Source organism: Scomber scombrus, chromosome 21 (genome assembly GCF_963691925.1).
Source record: "Scomber scombrus chromosome 21, fScoSco1.1, whole genome shotgun sequence".
Lineage (NCBI taxonomy): Eukaryota > Metazoa > Chordata > Actinopteri > Scombriformes > Scombridae > Scomber > Scomber scombrus.
Window position 1 is genome coordinate 21,844,972 of NC_084990.1, and position 19,103 is coordinate 21,864,074.

The window sequence follows — 19,103 nt, forward strand, 5'->3', positions numbered from 1 at the left end:
TTTTTTAAAAAAGTGACTTTGGCTGGCTCTCAGCTTTTCAAACTCTAATTGTTTTACTGTCATTGTAAATATGAGAATGGTATTCAGCTAAAGAGAATCATTGGCCCGCACTTCTCATAAAAGCCATTTGACTCTTAGTAGGAACCTTACAGGCTACCTCTGCAGGTCAGCTGAACATGTTTTTTTCTATTGGCAGGCAAAGAGTTTAACTTGTATGAAGAATAAAGTTTCCAATTATAAAGTAATCATGAATAAGCATATTTACTTACTACAGCCTATTTCGAGGAAATCAACAAACCCCACTAATTAGTCAATTTCTTGAACTGATTCCTCATTTAGTCTATAAAATGTGTTTTACTGTTTCTTAAAGCCAAAGATGCATCCTCCTTATCTAAAGCTGAGATAAGGGATTTAAAAGAAGTCTTTGGGCTGATTGGGGGAAACTACTAAGCATAATTCAGTGGGCCCCTTAACGCAAAACTGGAAGCAAGAAACTGAACAACTCCATCTCTTATAAAACATCCATAAATAAGATACTTGACATTCAGGTGAAAGGACTTTTAGTGTTTTTTTAATGTCAAAATGTAAATATCTAACTCTTTGGTGTTTCTCTTCTATGGGTTTATGATAAACCAATTCAATAATATAATAAAACATTAAGAATTATAAGGGGAGAGCTATAGTTAAGGTTTTTCCTTAGCTTTATTACAAATTTGTTTAAAAAATGTCAGTTGGGCATGGTTGTCACATTCATGAACATTCAACATGAAACTGAACTGTGACCACCAACACCACGATGGGGACAGTTGTCATAAGTGCATAAGATGTATTTGACAATCTTTTGAACAGAATAAGCTTAAGGAGAGTAAGCTCACTCCATTTCTACCACACACTTTAGGCCTTCATTACACCTTGAACAGGAATCAGTTACACATAGACCTTAAGCGTTTAGAAAAGGAGACTGATTAAGCTAAATAAATATAGACATCTGACCTGAGTGCATATGTCAACAAGATAAATGATTCTGCAGAAATAATATGCTACTTATTTTAATCTCGTTATTTATAATATGCAGTACAATATTTTGTCCAATGCTGCCACCTAGTGGTGTGTTTCATTATTGGTTTCACTCAGAGTGAGTCCCTGCGGGCTGCAGCTGGATACCACACCGCTCCACCGAGAGTTTGCACCGGGACGACCGGACACTTTCACCGCTCTCTCCGGGCTTTACTTTGGGGTACCTGAAAGCACTGGGTCCTTTCAGCTAGTCAGACAGGAGCTGTAAGCAAATGTCACCTGCTCGTATGTGTTTTTATAGCGACTATTTTAGAGTCCTGTGATCAAGCTTACCTGTGAGCGCGGAGCAGCTGCACACTTCTTCAACATGGCTTCTTCCGCCACAGGTGACCACGAAGACCAGGTAAGCGCACTTTCTATCTTTCTTTCTTTTTTCTTTTTAAAAAGAAAAACCGTCTTGCTGGTAAGAAATGACAGTATTTGCAGCTTAATATGAGGACTTGCTTCTTGGTGTGCTTGATTAGACTGTGAAATACAAACTCAGGGGATTTCCACCAAAAAAAAAAGAAGAAAAAAAGTTCCTGACAGCTTAAAGTTTCATTTCCTATGTTAGAAAAAAGGGGAGAAATAGTCAAAAAACCTGGAAAAGTATTAACGTTACATCACAAGTCCAGTTATTTGAAATGCAAATAGTGTCAAAGGGCATGCCTTGTATTCTGTCCCTAATATTAACGTTTAGGTAACAAATTCAAACTCGCTTTATCGGCATGAATGTCACAATAACAATATTGTCAAAGCATGCAAAAAGAGTCAATGAAAGAATAGCATTAAGCGTTAATTATGTATAATATCTATGTATCTATGTAGTATCATGCATGTTTGTACGTCATTCACTGTCCCTAAGGCTGTGGCATTGACATCTACCCCAAAATATGCTCTTTCTCCTTCTGCAAGCAGTATTTTTATTTTATTTTGAGAGGCCATTAAGCCCTTTGAAATCTGAAATGGCAAAGTTGAACTTGTTAAAGTAAATTATCCTTATTTTATTGAATGTTTTACACTACATTCCTATCACCCAATAGCCATGCAGGTAAAGGGTAGCCTTTCACTTTCCTTTACGGAGGTTGTTGTTATGACACCTTGAGCTTAGACTGTCAGTCCCTCGCAGGTGTGTCGCGCATTACTGTAATGTGATCCAGTGTTGATAATTAGTTGGTTATATAGTGGTGGAAGATGTGCTCAAATCCTAATACCAATACAGCATTGTAAAAATACTTCCTAACAAGTAATAATCCTGCATAAAAAGTCCTACTTAAGTAAAAATGCATGAGTCCCAGCTGTAAAATGTGCTTACAGTATTAAAGTAAAAGTACTAAGGGTGTAAAGATTCTCCAAGCCAAACTTCATGTCATACCTTGTTTCTTTTTATTTGGGGTGGTGTCCTTTGCTCAGGTGTTTCCAGGTGTTTCTGCCTGTTATACTGGCTGTCTTTCAGTCTGACAGATCACATGACTTCTTGTTTGTCTGTTGGATAATTTCTGTCCACCTGTTTGTTGGTTTCTCTGCTACACCATCTTAACTTCTTTCTTTATCTTTTCCTGATTACCTTTCCTCCCAAAACTTGAATCATTATCAACAATATTTGTTCAAACATGCATTTTTTTGCAATAATTGTTTCAAAAGAATTCACATCAGCATAAAACTTTAATTTTTGGCTAATCGTCACACTTTCTTGCATAACACACTCCAGTTAAAGTCATACATTAAATGGCTGACATGTCGTTCTGTGTATTTATATCATTTATTAAAATCATGATGGAACCGTTGTAATTTGCATGATTTTCTGAATGAAAACTTGAACTTTGAACCATCTCAGCCTTCAGATAATATAGACATGGTATTGACATTGAGGTTTGGTTTAATAAAAGACTGTTCACATAAACTATAATTAAGTTAATTGTAGCAGCTGGAATACATTAACTTGATGGACCGCACTGTTTTTACAATACAAGGCAGTAAAGTTGATGATGTCTTTAATTACAAGTTAAATATTTGCAAGGGTGTATTTGTTTCAGTTGCTTGTTTTGTTAGGTGTGTTAATGTAATGAACACTTGACAAAGATAATTAGTGAACAAATTGAGACACAGATTATGTGGCGTGGAATGATTTAATATAGGAGATTAGCACTCAAGGAGAAGCTGCACAGAAAATGCAGTTTTACGTGTCACTATTTTGTCGTTCTTTCTTATAATATTAGAACTGAAACATGATTGGTAGAGGGGGGAGTGGGGGGCGGGGGGGGGGGGGGGGGGGTACAGAACCAGAGAAAATGCTTGAATATGTAGAGAAACAGGAAAAGCTGGAATAGGCAGAGACTTTTCTGTCGCCTGAAAGTATCCGTCCTTTCAAATAATATTATGTGTGTATGACCTTCGCAGTTGGTTTGGCATTACTCCCACTTGTTCTTTGACCTGCAGTATACAGAAATTTTACTTTAAAAAAAGGATGTATTTCTTCACTTCTTTTAGCCATATGTACTGTCTCCGCCTGTTGATCTATCAGCCGGTTGGTGTGCCGCTCTGTCTGCGTTTCCTTTCATCCGCCTATTAATGGTTGACCACAGATTTCAATGGGAAATGGAAGGCCAGTCCAGTTTCTCGGTAGTTGTAGTAATAACTGCCTGTTGTCAAGATACTGTGCGGGAGGTTTATTGCGGCTGAGCAAACACAGTGAAACTCCACCTATGTCCTGGTCAAAAGCAAATGGACAAAAAGGTGATTACACTGTGTTAATACAAGGCGCTCTGACGGGAAATAAAGGCACTTTTGGAAGAAATAGTGATATGCATTTCCCTTTTTAAGTACAGTGCAATTGCTAGGTAACTATTAACTGTAGTGTATGCACATATAATATGCAAATTTGGAGTTGCATGAGGTTAATGGTAGTCAGTGGAGCGGCCCTCAGAAACAGTTTGTTTTGTTCTTTGAAATGCTGAGCTGAATATTGAAAAGGGGAAAAAAAATTACACATGGCATTGTATTTATAGTACAAATCTATAACCACATTAACAAGAAATTGGCAAAAGAAAATGTGAATTAATGCATGTTTCCATCCACAAAGAGTTGGTTCGTCAAGATAAACGACTGGTGGAGCTAATTTCTTGCAGAGGAAAAGGGTGCAGCAAGTTTACCTAATTAAAAGAGCGCCCAAACCTCAAATAGTAAAAACCACTGCAGAACACATCATGGAAATACGTTTTTTCATACTAATTGGTGCTTTACTGTTGTGCCATACATATCCCTCCCATTGACAGGTGTTTACTCAAAAATGAGGCATGCTTTTATTTAAATGGGTTAGAGTTACTATTGACCATGATTTCCAAAAACTTGTAAAACCTGTGGTAAGAAGTTGGAATGAAGTTGGCTAAAAAGGTCTAACACAGAATTGGGTGATAATTTATACCTTATGCTTTATTATAAACAGTCAAACCAAACGGGGTCAGTTGCCAACATCTCCATCTCAACCAAGCATAAAAACTTAATTGATATGAGATGTTTTTTCAAATGTTTGGATCAAGGTAGAATCTCATCTTGTGGCTCACTGAAAGCAGTTGGCGAAACCATCTCACCTCAAGGTCCATTAGTAGCTATTCAGGAGCTTTCACTCGTATCACACAATCGTCTTCAGCAGGCAAAGTGTTCCCAGTTATAGCAGCTTGAATTTCTCTGGGGATTTTAAGGGTTTTTCGTCCAAGTTATTACCAGAAAAGCTGATATTTCTGCAGAGGAAGATGGTGTGATATGAGGGAAAGCTCCAGAACAGCTACCAGTGGACCTTGTGGTGAGATTGTTTTGACTCATGTTGGATCTGATGCAGAAATTTTAAACCAATTCTGTCAAAACAAATATTGAATATTAAACTTTATGAGATTATTCATCATCTTATTCATTGGTGTGTTTCAGTGTATCTTTACTTTAGAGGTTGCAGCTGAGCTTAGCAATAAACCAATGCATGCATATAGTAGAATTTGGAACATAACAACTATGAAAGGTCATGAGAACAAAGCCTACTCAGCTCATTCACTAGTTTTTGTATTAATTTATACTGCATGAGATTTCCCTTCTATTGTAATGAGAAAGTCTAGTTGAGCTGACTCAGATTGTTGCATGGGGGTTGCAGTGAGCTTACTGATTCACTCACACTGGCTTTCAGTGCCGGGCATTGTAATGGAATGAGTAAACATGACCTCAGTTGTGGTGAGGTAATGTCAAGTCACTGACTTATTAGTGTTTGTCAGTGGAGAATATGACTTGTTAGCAGATTTAGTTTTATCTCATTCTGAATATCTTGAGCCACAAATAAACATGACATTGTAGTAACAGATATGTGGAGGGTTAGTGACATTTACATATATTTACACTCCGGTGAATGTGTAAGTGTATGTTTGCATTTGTGGATGTATGTGAGTGTAATCAGTGCCAAGTATCTGTCGGTCTGTGTGTGTGTGTGTGTGTGTGTGTGTGTGCAGGTCTGTGACTAGCTGAGCCAGATACAAATAAGTTCATGGTAGGACAGAAATGAAGGGTAACTATGGACAAGGACTCACAGATACTGTAGAGGGAAAGATGACTGTATATATGAAGTCTTTGGGGGGTATTTAATGAGGATTTGAAGCCTTTTTTAAGACGCTTAACAGTTGAATTGTGTTTGTCCTTATTTATTTAAGGGCCGAGCAGAGGTTATGTGCTGGTAACATGGGAAAAAGGGGGTACTGTTCTTTTCCAATTTAACACTTTTAATTGCTTTTAACCTTTGTGTCGTCCTCCCGGGTCAAATTGACTGTTCCTTCTTTCCTCCCTTCCTTCCTTCTGTCCTTCCTCCCTCCCTCCTTCTTTCCTTCCCTCCTTCCTTCCTTCCTTCCTTCCTTCCTTTCTTCCTTCCTTTCCTCCCACCCTCCTTCTTTCTTTCTTTCCTGCCCCCTACCTTCCTCCCTTCCTTCTTTCCTCTTTCCTCTGTCCTTCTTTCCTTCCTCCCTTCCTCTTTTCCTTTCTCCCTTCCTCCTTCCCTCCTTCTTTCCTCCCTCCCTCCTTCCTTCCTTCCTTCCTTCTTTCCTCCATCCTTCTTTCCTTACTTTCCTTCCTTCTTTCCTTTCTTCCCTTCCTTCCTCCCTCCTTTCCTTCCTTCCTTCTTTCCTCCCTCCTTTCCTTCCTCCCTTCCTCCCTTGACTCGAGGACAACAGGAGGGTTAAATGTCTTTTTATTTTGCCATGTGTTACTTTCATATTTTGTCTTGATGCATTTTGTGTTTTATGTAAAGCACTTTGAATTGCCGTGTTGTTGATATGTGCTATACAAATACATTTGCCTTGCCTTGTTCAGGGGTGCAAAATATGTGAAAAGTTGTAGACTGACCAGTCTGACAACTGACACTGTGTCTGAAATTCAACTTCCCAGAAAAGGAGGTATAAAATCTGCAGCCCTTATTTTACTAGACACACAGAGCTGTATAAAGGCCAGGTTGTAAAAGTCAATGAGAGCGATGGACAATGCAAGAAAGAGAAATGCAAATTAAAAGATGCATTATAAAGTGACCAGAACTTTCTGCTCAGCACCACAACAACACACAAAAGAGTGTTTTTCACAGCATTAATTTCCCGTATCCTGCTTTTTTTCCTCACTTATAATAGACTAACACAAGCTCCAGTCCAGCGTGAAGTGATTGAAACAGTCAGTTATACTTACAAGTAGGCTGTTATGTAATTTTTAAACCTCTTACAGAAATGTTCTAGTCAAAAGAATTGGCTTTCAAAGCTCTCTGCTGTTAGATGTGACATAGCTGCACTTTATGCAAATCAGTAAATTGTGGCTGGGCTTGTTTACATCTGTCGTCTTAGTGCTGTAAATACTAAAAAAAACCCAGTAGTGACGCATAGTTTTGCACCCTTGACGGTAATTTGCGTCACTCATACCAGGGCCATACTGATCCCCATGTAAGTGCAGGTGAAGCTCCAAGTAGATCAACAGACGTGGTTTGGATATGATGTGTCGATTTACAGCACTAGTGTAAAGTTTGGACACACCTTCCCGTTCACTTGATAGAGAAAGTGTGTTTAAAGTTTTATTGCTGTAGATAATGAAAAGTTATTGTGACACTGTGACAATAAGCAAAGCAATAAATGTGCACGTTTGAGCTGATCAGTTTCCACTAATGTTTAACATTTTCCAAAAGAAATATTTCAATAGTATGAAAAATTGTGCTGAAGCAACATTTCAGGAGGAAAACCCATTTCTTTAAGATAATTTTGAGAAGATTCTGGTTTTTATATGGTTGTTGGTTTAGAATAAATGTTATAATAGATGTAAATTACACTGTGCGTCAGCAGAACCATGACTGACTAAAAGTCTTACTACTACTGTCACTGTCTGAACATCTGCACACTGGAAGAATGGAGGACTGAATGAGTACTAGCGAGTAGGCAGTGGCGACTCAGTTGATTACACACACACACACACACACACACACCCACACACACTCACGACTCATGATGGTGGCACTGACTGACACTATGGTGTCATTTGGGGGGATGGGGTGTGTGTGCTTGTGCTTGTGTTATATCTTTCTGAATGGGTCAATGTGTGTCAGCTCCACACGTGCATTGACCTTCCCAATAATGGGTTGCTTGATGCCTTGGTTGCCATCCTGGAACCTGATTGGTTGTGAATATGAGGTGTGACGGTACCATTGTACGTACCATAAATAGTAGAGACCGAAATGAATTGAGTGATATTGTATGTAGGCGAGCATTCATGTAGAGACAGAAAGAAAAAAAGTGAAACAGAAAGTTTAATTTGGTTATTATTTAATGTAATTATGTGGTTAAGCAGTGAAGCATATGGAGCTGCTCTGCACATTGGAGTCTCCAGCACAAGTTGAACATTCGTCAAGTACAATCTGCTCTGCAATTCCATTAAAATTAATTGATTTGGTTTGAAATGTTACTGACTTTTGTCTTCCCTTCCTTTCCTCTACTTGTTACTTGGAGTGGATGTCACTTATCTAAGGCTTACTTACTGCCTGAGGAGAGATATCCAAGTAGGCCTGCCCCTCTCAGTCTCCTTCCTCTTCCTCCTTCTCTCTGCTACTCACACTCTTTCTCCCATTTTTTCTGTTGTGTTGCTTTATTTCTGCCTCTGAATACTATTATTTGTGTCTTGAATGATTCAGGTATGTCCTGGTGGTGCATGTGACAGTTATTTGTTGTGTAATCAGATGTGAAAATATGAAGATATGCCAGCACGCCAAGTATTCCTAGCTCATATGAACCACAGACACACCTATTAATCTCTGAGTTGTCATTACAGCTGGAAATCAAGGCCCAAGATGCTACCAAAGCTGTTAAAGAAATCGATGCTACTTCTCTTCTTACATTTTGTCTAATAGTTGTGGAAGTGGGCAAAAACATTGAGCCACTGCAGGCTTAAAAAAAACCCCCACCAGACTCCTCTTCAGTCTTGCAGCTTTCCGGATAGATGAGTCTGTGAGAAATAAAGTGTGTGTGATTGCATGCGTGTATAAATCAAAGTGGGGGTTGGGGAAAGTTACTTGTTGGTAAGAAAGCGAGTCAGGATCCAGCTCCTGTCACTGTGCAGCTCACTGGGGTTGGCGATGAGACCATTTTAGGCGTGGAACCGTGTCCTTTTTGCTGCCATTAGCATTGTGTGAGTGCGCTGGGCCCGAGACAAAGACAGATTGTAAATCAAGGGGAGGATGGAAAGTCTGTCTCTTTGTGACTGGTGTTTGTGTGTCTGCTTTTTCTCAATAGTCGTGTGTGTGTGTGCACGACTGAGGGATTCCTTCTCTTCAGTAAATGAGCCTCCTTTACTATACGAATGTCCGATGACCTTTTCATGTGACGGTTAATTTGCTATCATATGGGTTCATGCGGAAAAATCCAGTCTGACTGGTTGGTTAAAATGGAAAGAACTCTGTGTCTACAGTAACTGAAAATATTCATCATTTTTTTCTTTATTTATGCTGATTTTCATCCCCATTTCCTCTCAAGTTTGAATGTTCAATGAGTCTCTTTTACTTAACGAATGTCCGACAACCTTTTCAATCTGATGGTTATTATGTGTTCATGCAGAAAAATCCAGTCTGACTGGTTGGTTAAAATGACAAGAACTGAAAATATTCATATTTTTTCTTAATTTTTGCAGATTTTTGTCCCCATTTCCTTTCAAATTTGAATGTTCAATCAGCCACTTTCAATTTACGAATGTCCAATAACCTTTTCGGGTCACGGTTAATTTGCAGTCATATGGGTTCATGTGGAAGAATCCAGTCTGACCGGTTGTTTAAAATGCAGACTTCTACGCCGCTTGCTGATTTTTGTCCCCATTTCCTCTCAAATTTGAGTGTTCAATTCCTGTACTCACTGCACTCCTTATCTCCGCAACTGTACAAACCCATGAGTGGTGCAACCAGCTGCTTCCTTTACCGAAGGTCCTTTTTGGACCCATTGTTAATGATGTTGCTGTAGCTTTTATAAAGTAGCTCTGGCATCTATTGTGTACATTTGGCAGTTTATGTTGGTATCATTTTTGTAATTGATGATAAGGAGAAGCTTCACTTACTGTAGAATCATAAGACTGTTTAGTTATTGGATGTATATACAATCCGCCAACAAGGACGAGAACCTTTGATGACTTTCCTTGGACCTACAAACCCAACAATTTGTTTAAGAGGATGAGTCAGCTGGCGGTGCTGCTATTGGGAATATAACCCCCGGGAGAACTTTACCCCTTCTTTATGTTCCCGCCAAAGATGAAAGTGTTGTAATAGTTAAACTGTAATCCTTCCACTCCTGGTGTGTATTTCCTGCGTCAGTTCTTTGTATCACTCCTGGAAAGTCTATGAGATTATGAGATGTCTCTATTTGTGTGAGATAAACTCGATTATGACATGATTGCCGCTCCTTTCCAAATCCCTGATCACTTCACACAGCAGAATTGTCACAGTCATGGCGTCGTCATGGAGAAATCGCCACTTTAATGGTTGTCACCATGGGGATTCATCTATCGCCTTGACAACCAAAATATGAATTCAGACTAATTTCCTCCTGGCTGGTCATTATCAAGATTCAATCCAATGATATAATTAATATGCAGAAACTGTCGCTGGTAGTTTTGCAAGGGATACACAGTTCCTCACTTTGCACAGACACCAAAACAAAGAGCCCTTAACGTGAGAAATGAGCAGAGGAAAAGATTGCAGGTGTGATTTCTCTTGGCATCGTTTGCATAAAAACACAGATCTTATCGGTTGGTTGTGGTTGGATCGACATTCCTCAAGTTAGGAAAACATATAGCTGATAGAGAAAAAAAAAAAAGCAGTTGTGACATTGCTGCTTTTCATTTGTTAATTTGCATAAAGTGGTTGAAATCTCATTTGTTGTGTTATTTGCACATTGCCACATTAAATAAAACCAACATACTGTATATCGAATGTACTCTGGACTGCCTCAATATGTGCAGTGAGCAAGTTGACTGTGCTAGTTAGTGTTACTTTGTCTTTGGATTTCACAATCTTCATTTATAACCCACAGCTGCATACAACAAGTTCATACCTGTGCTTGTGGGGTTTGTGGGAGGTGGATGTGGCAGGAACCATAAATCTAGTCTGTTACCAATACAATGATTACTGGAAGGCATTGGACATCATAGATTGGGGATTTACAAGATATAACAGTGTATTTTCTATCTAAAGGTGGATTTCTAAAAACCCTCCCTTGCATTGCAGCCAAAAGGCCCCATTAGCTCACATCAGCATACATGTCACTACAAAGCCATGGTTAGTTACGGCTCTCTCTTCCACTTTTTCTCACAGAAACGCTCGCACATAACTCTCAGGCTTCAGTGCAGAACCACACCTGACATGTCTGCACTCATACACACACACACACACACACACGCACGCACACACACACACACACACACACACACAAGCTACCCTCTTAATATTTGAGGACAACATTGAGTGCATGTCTGCTGATAGCTGAAGCTCAAGTTTGACACCAGTTGAGTTTGATCTCTGCTGACACACCATAGACACAGACAGATTCACACATATAGAGAAACTGTCATAATCCATTAGAGCAACTCAAACTTCCCATCGCTCACATGGAAAGAAAACACAGATTATCCATCTTCCGACCGTTTATTGGGCGACAGATGTTACTTGACATTTTCCTGCAGCAATAAAATATGTAGGTGAAACCCACATATTTGGCATGGAAGCAGGCACGGTTCAACGTTATTGCTTGGCTTCACATTCCTCTGAATGTTGTCGTGTCATGTCCGTGCATGTGAAACCAGCATGGTTAGAAATCTAAATGGTGAACAAATTCACAGTACTGTAGGTCCTTTGATTTGTGACAAGTGGCATTGCTTTAGGGCTGCGTTCAGCTAGAGCCACACATTATAAGAGACAGAGCTTTGGAAACAGAGGAGGAACTGTGTCTCATAGTAAGAATTAAAAAAACCCCATAAACCCTGCCTGTGTTTCTGGCACAGTTTATTCCCCTTATCTTCTATCAGAGTTTGCCTTTTACAAGGACTTGTGTGTAAGGTGGTGATAACACCCACTCAGACAAGCACACACAAGTCCTATTAGTTACACATAGTGAAGACATGAACATTTAACAGCCCGTGACAAATCTGTTACATTTAAAACAATATTACACAACCTTTTACTGTAACATGATGCAATAGTGCCACAAACTTGAAGACTTGGCACAAGTTATACCAACATGGTGGAAATGAATGTATGATTGTAAACTCATGAATTCAAAATGGATGCATGGATGACTGTTCTTCCATGTCGAGCACATTTTATGCAAATCTGCATAAAAATGTGAATCATGTGGCTTCACATAAAGATATATTTATTTACATTTTAGTAGCTTTTTGATTTTTGAGTGAAGGTTTTTAATGTTGAGCAGCAGAATGAAGCTGCGTGTCCACAAAATGAGATGAAAAAGAAATTGAAGCAGTTTTAATGCCGTGCGTATCTTTGTCTTAGGCAAGTTTATGCAATATTTAGGTATTTTGGCATTTAAATAAACTTACTTCATGTAGTCGAGTGATTAATCGCTTTGAGTCTGTTTTAAGAGATGGTGCTAAAGTTAATTGTGAATATTTTTCTGGTTTCTTTAGTCCTTTATAATAGTAAAATAGAAAAAAATGATAAAATAGTGATTAGTTGCAACTAAAGCTGGTCAATATATTGATATTATATCAATACTGTGATATGAGACTAGATATTGCCTTTGATTTTGGATATTGTGACATCATGATAAGGCCTAGGTGTTGTCTTTTCCTGGTTTTTAAGGCTGAATTACAGTAAAATGATGTAATTTTCTGAACTCACCAGACTGTTATAACTGTTTTATCATTTACCTTTAACCCACTTAGTCATTCTATCCACATTACTGATGATTATTTGTCTAAAAAAATCTCACTGTGTAAATATTTTGTGACAGCACCAGTTGACATCCCTACAATAGTGTTGCAATATCAATATCGAGGTATTTGGTCCAAAATATTGTGATATTTGATTTTGTCCATGAGGCCCAGGTTTCTGCTGCAGGTCGGTAGAAAAGAGGGTTAACAGCAGTATTTATCAGCTCTGATTGAACTGAGCTCCTCCTCTTCCTGCTCCTCCTCCTCCTCCTCGTCAGACAGCTCCTCCTCCAGACCTGCTCTCTTCACAACAGTCCATATCACCCGAGAGTCAAAGTCCACTTACTAGCTTTTTCCCGCTTCCAACTTTCCCGCTTCTTACTACATCTCTGTAGTCTTTCTCCTTGAATAGAGGTTGTTCGGTTGCCATGGAGACGTGGAGGTTATGTGATGACATTTCAACTCCGTCTGCTGAAGAAGACTCCAGAAAAAAGTCAAGTTTCTAAGTTTCAGACTAAGCTTTCACACTCACTACTTACCAGATATGATAAAAAAAAAAATATTATATAAAAAAATTCAGGATGTGCATAAAAAAACTAATGTATTAAAAATCAATGTTAATATTCTGGAAAATCTCCAGGCACTCATGAATTGACCATGTGTCTCCCCACCACAAGAGTTAAAGCCACTTACTCTGTTTACTTACATCTGCCAGGACACACAAAACCACACACACACACACACCCACACAACCACACACACACACCCACACACACACAAACCAGTCGTCTGTGAAAAGCTCTTGAGGTCAAAGTTCGCACTCCTCTCTTGACAGAAACCAACCAATGAGCATATGAGATCATCACTGTTTTGTCTGCTGCATGATAGTCTCGCCGCGACGAGGAATGTAACATACAAATCTGACAGTATAAACACCATGCTAAAAATAGACGTTGGGCTTTCTTCTTTGCTCGTCCTCTCTCCCCTCTGATCCTTCCCTCCTGTGTCCTCCCCTCTCTGTGAAATCCTAGGAACCATAACTGGAAAGAACGCCTCTTGTCTCTTACTCTCACGCACTCTTTCTATTCCGTATCTTAACATTTCCATAATCATTTAAATATGCGCCTACGTGTGGCGTATCTCACTTCTTAGCTCGATTATTATATGTTCCATTAGCAACCCACCGGCGCTCACCAACCGCTATCTTTCTGTAACCACCGGTTCTCGTTGCCCTATTATAATCTAGGGCTGCGGAGCACTTAGAGTTATAAAGCCACTCCCTTTTCCAGTAGGCCTTTAATGGCTGACTGAAAGAGAATATTAGCTATAAAAGTATTGTATTACCTCTGGGCGCATGGATGTAACCGAGGCACATTATTACGTTTGTGTGTGTGTGTGTGTGTGTGTGTGTGTGTGTGTGTGTGTGTGTGTGTGTGTGTGTGTGTGTGTTGTTTGTGTGTGTGAGGCTGTCGTATTGAATTCAGGCTGAGAGATGAAGAGACGCATCAGGGAGACAGAGCTGGGAGAAAAAAGAAAAAAAAAGAAAGGGGAGAGAGGTGGATGTAAACAGAGGGCAGTGTTGTGTGTGGATGATACACAAGCTGAAACTCTGCTAATGTGTCAGAGAAGAGACGTTAAAAGCCAAACTGATGATGCTGTTTTTACAACCAGGTGATGGATATTTTTGTTATTATCCTTTTCTTTTGAATCAGAAATCACAGTCACACATTGGACTTTAACACAGGGCATAATATTTGCACTGTTGACTACGATATTATTGAAAAAACTAAACATATGAATTACAACTAGCAGTTTAAGGTATTTTATATTATATACATGAAGAAGCAGAGTAGAGGTTTCTTGCACAACTTCACCTACTTCCAAGTTGCATGGACAAAGGAAAAAGGGGGGGGGGGGGGGCGGGTGGGGGTCAAAACTCCTTTATACTATGTTGCTTGACCTCTTTTTGACCCGTTTAAATAATAAACCTGAGTCATAAATATTTACGGATGTCAGATAGTTTCAAAGACACCATGAAAAAGCCTTTTTTCTTACCTAATATTATGTAAATCCTGTTAAAATTAGATTTTAGGAGAGTTATAATAATGCAGTGAAGGGTCAGGAAGTGTAAACCAATAGAATAATAGTTTAATATATAAAAGGCTGTTTGATGTGAACATTTGGTTTTATTGGTTCTGAATGTATGTTGACATCCACCAGTTTCAGGATGAGCTCACTGTTAATGATTCAGTGTTTTTTTTCAGGACGTTAAAGGCGGAAATGATTTGTAGAAAATGAATCAATGACAATGACAATGTTGATTCATTAGGATGGAGGGATCTTCTGCTTGTGTCTGTTTAATGACACTGCACATTTAATATAGTCGGGGTGTGTTGACTTGTGTATGAGACTTGGGAAAGCATTTTTATTTCATTTTATGACGTTTAATAAACTGAACACCTAATGGATTATTTGGAAAGCCCTATCCACTTGTGTCCCAATGTCACACAGTAATTCACAGTAGTGTATTCTGAGTATTTTGGACGTTCACAGTGAAATACATCAAAATTAATCAAAATAAAGTTCACAAAGGAAACAGAGGAGATGCAAATAGCTGGAAAACATTAAACAAAAATGTGGATTATGATGAGACTACTTCAGAAAGATCTTCAGTTCAAGTTTTAACTCTTTAAAAACCACATTTATCTTTCGCTCTGTGAAGTTTAATCAGCGAAAACACTCCAAAATCTTCATTTCATTGATGCTCATTTGTGCACATATTGAACTAACTTGAATTAACTGGTTAATCTTTTTGTCAGAATAGTGAAAAATGCCTCTTATTACTTATTAGAGCTCACGGTGATGCCTTCAATGTCTGATCAACAGTCCAAAATCCCCAAATATTTAGTTTACTATCATGAATAAAACAGAAAAGAGAAGCTGCAATGCTAATGTTTGGCTTTGGTGCTTAATAAATGACTACAGTGATAATTAGATTATGAAAACAGATTAAGTTTCTGTTGATCCAATAATGCACCATTTTGATTTATAACTGCAGAAAATAATTCCCTGTGACTGTTAGTAAGTAGTAAATACTGTGTACAATTACTTGGTATATAGCACCTGTTTCATTGGGTGTTTTATTTTTTATTTTTTGTAGGATGTAGAAGACAAAAGTTGGTCGTTGTTGTTGTCATAACAAGCTCTGACCACCAGATGTCAGACTGGATTCTTCAGTTTAAACAGGAAGTGTTGGAGTCACTTTCCATAGAAAGCGACATAAAGTAATAATTAACCTCCACTCTGCAACACTCAGGTGAAATATGGCACATTATTCTGCATTTTTTAAAAACCTCATCAGGGATATTTTTACTTAAAAAAAAAAAATCTTCATATAGGTGTGTGAGTTGTGTGCAAGAGCCACAGATAGTGACACAAAATAAGCGTGCCCTTCTTTATTAGAGAATAACAATAACAAACAGATGAATACAGAGCTTTAATCCCTCTGCTTGTCAGTGGATGATCCAGTTATAATTGTACTGGGCAGACTGGCTCACATTGGCATAATCCACTCAATAAGCCACAGTGGTCCTGCCACCAGGGGGTTTTCCCCTCTTTGTTCATTATTGATAAGGAGGAGGCAGCGGGAGTCGTGATATGGGGGTTAGAGTATCGGGCTGTTTTTATCCTGCTTGGCCAATAGGAATCCATCACTCCATCACTCCTCATTCTCTGCCTCTTTCACTTTCTTTTCTTCTCTTACTCACTAATAAACTAGAAGACTTCTCAGCCTGTCTTTCCCTCCTCAGAGAGAGAGAGAGTAAAATAAAGAGATCTGTGTCATTGACAGCTCTCGATGAAGAGACAGCTTGATGCCAAACAGTATTATTATTCTTCACACGGACTGAAGGGAATCCAGTGATTCATCACTAATATTAACTCATCTCTTTTTTTTATGCCTGAATCTGTGCATGTTATTAGATTAGAGCTCCATCTAGGGATCAAAGGGGATCACTTAATATCAAATTGTGTTTTTTTAAAACCAATATTGTGCTATAAATGATGATTATTTTCTATAAATTCTGTATTTTAGGTCAGTAGGTCATAGCTTTTAATAAAGTATGATTGCAACAAGCTTTATTAATTAAACATTTACCTTGTTTCTACATGAATAGAATAAGGTAAAATCATGTTTTTTATATTGTTTTCCTCTCAAAAGTGCTTCTTTTTCCATTGAAATGACAATATTACATTAATGGTATACTAGATATTATTCAGTAATATAAAGACATTCTGAAATGGTATTATATGAATTGATAACAGCGACATAATTGGAAGTTATATTGATAAAGACAAACTGCTGGTAATGTATGTATTACTATGATGTGTTTAGACAGACTGATACTTGATTTCTGAAGCATTTTAAGGATATGATTATGATATTTTACACTGATGATATCTTTTTATCATTTTTTTTTATGGAAGAATTTGAAAGTTGGTTCTACAGTTGAAAAATCTACTTATGGACCCGTAATGTAACGGTGACCCAGTTTCTAAATTACTTTATCGGCCTACATAAACACTTTTATCAGTATGCCTACAACAAACTAATATCGTCTAAGGGTGGTAAGCATAAAATATTGTCCAAATCTTCCCGCCAGCTGTTTCCATTGAGTATAGCTGAAGCGATGACCTACAGTAGATGTTGATTGTTTTGAACAGCAATAAGACGCAGCCCACTCCTTTTTAAAGCATTAAAACTACACTGTTTTTGATAGAGCACAAATAGTACAATCACTGATCTGTAGAGACATAAATTAGTCATTGATTAAAACATACAGCTATGTTGAAATAAAATCGTAGCTCTCTCTAAGTTGTGATTTTAACATAAAAAACGATGAATTTTGCAACCTTACATCCAACTTTTTTTTTTTTTTTTAAATAAATGAGTATTGTACTTATTTTTTCATGTCAAAGTGAGAATTGTTCACACATACAGTAACTACGATATTAAACTGTAAAGACACATGAAAGGAGGGAAAGAAACAGTTTCTCCATCTGTAGTATTAAGTTAAAAACAGTTTTTCTTTTTTCTGATTAATTGATTAGTTAATAAGTAAACTTTCAAATTAATAGATTCACTAGCAATTTTAGATTAATTGGTTAATTGATTGGAAACATTTTTTTAATTGGAGATTCCAGCTTCTCTAATGTGAATATTTCCCGGTTTTTTGAGTCCTCTATGATAATAAACTAAGTGCTTTTGTGGTTGTGGATTGTTGATATTAAAGGACGTCATCTGAGGATTTGGGAAACATTGATCGATGTTTCACCATTTTCTGATTTAATCAACCAAACAACTAATCAATTAATTGGTAAAATAATGGACAGGTTAATCAATAACGAAACTAGTCATTAGTTTCATCCCTAAATAAGAGTTTTCTATTCAAGACAAACACTCACACTCATACACTATCTACTCTCTCCCTCCCTCTTTCTCTTCATCTCTTCATCTTTGCATAAGAGGCACACACACACACACACACACACACACACACACACACACACACACACACACACACACACACACACTCACACACACACAAACACACACACACACACACATATAAAAACAACAGCCAATGAGCTGATATCGATTGCTATAGCTTGTTGCTGCTCCGCTCTCACTTGTGGAGCATGTGGGCGGCAACCACAGCCACAGACAGGTAGAAGTGAAGTGCAAGTGTGTGAGAGAAAGAGCGAGAAAGAGCGAGCATGTCTCTCTCCATCGTTCCACCCAGCCAGCCTTGTTGGCTCCTCTCCTCGCGGTCAGTGTGTGTGTGTGTGAGTGTGAGTGTATGTGTGTGTGAAAGTGGGTGTGAGCAACTGAGCGAGTTGGTCGCTGCGTGCGTTGAGAGTGGCCGCCACTCCACTCTTCTCCGCTCATCCATGCTGGATTAAAAACCCTTTTTGGACATACACACACACTCAGACACAGCTGTTTGGGACACACACCCATTCTCACAGCTGCTGAAATGAGTGAGGAGGTTAAAGAAAAGGCTACGGGGAAGTCGGCTCATCGCAAGAAGAAAGGAAAGAAGGTAAAAGAACATTTTTAGCCTGACTTGGTGGTTTGTAAACAACATGGTGTGGCTGCTCCAGCTGGAAACGAAGGCTGTGCTTTCACTTGTTTATTAATTACACAACAGTTCTAGGATCTTCTTCTTCTAGGATATCTTTAAATATAATATACGTGATTTGATAGCTGAGGATGGCTTAATAATGTCAAATATTGTACCTGGAAGTGGAGATTTGTCAATTATGATCATGGAGATAAGGTTGCCTTTGTTAATAGCTGATTTGAAGACAGACTCTTATCTTATCGCAGCAGGGACTCTAATTGTTATTGGAGTGTTTGTTCTTCAGTAATGAAATGAAACAAGACAATGTTTTCTTTCTGAATGTAATCATGTTGCTGTGCTCGAGGAAAAACACTCAAGATACTGTTATATTTTTACATCCAGTGATTTTTTTTGTAGTGTTGTTAGAAAAATCTTGTTTATTTAACAAAATATTTCTCTTTAAAGTGGAATATAAATCATTTTTCTACTGCAAACTGCGACTAC

At 38.3% G+C, this 19,103-nt stretch overlaps 1 protein-coding gene across 3 annotated transcripts in view; it reads left to right on the forward strand.

The window, feature by feature from the left end:
• Nucleotides 1–1,174: 1,174 nt before the first annotated feature.
• LOC134002965 (ankyrin-3-like) overlaps nucleotides 1,175–19,103 on the forward strand; it is a 165,040-nt gene continuing 147,111 nt past the window's right edge. For all 3 annotated transcript variants that reach the window (XM_062442037.1, XM_062442035.1, XM_062442036.1), the window contains exon 1: nucleotides 1,175–1,420. In XM_062442037.1, the coding sequence (XP_062298021.1) occupies nucleotides 1,385–1,420 (36 nt within the window). In that variant the 5' untranslated portion in view covers nucleotides 1,175–1,384. The remainder of the gene's footprint in view (nucleotides 1,421–19,103) is intronic.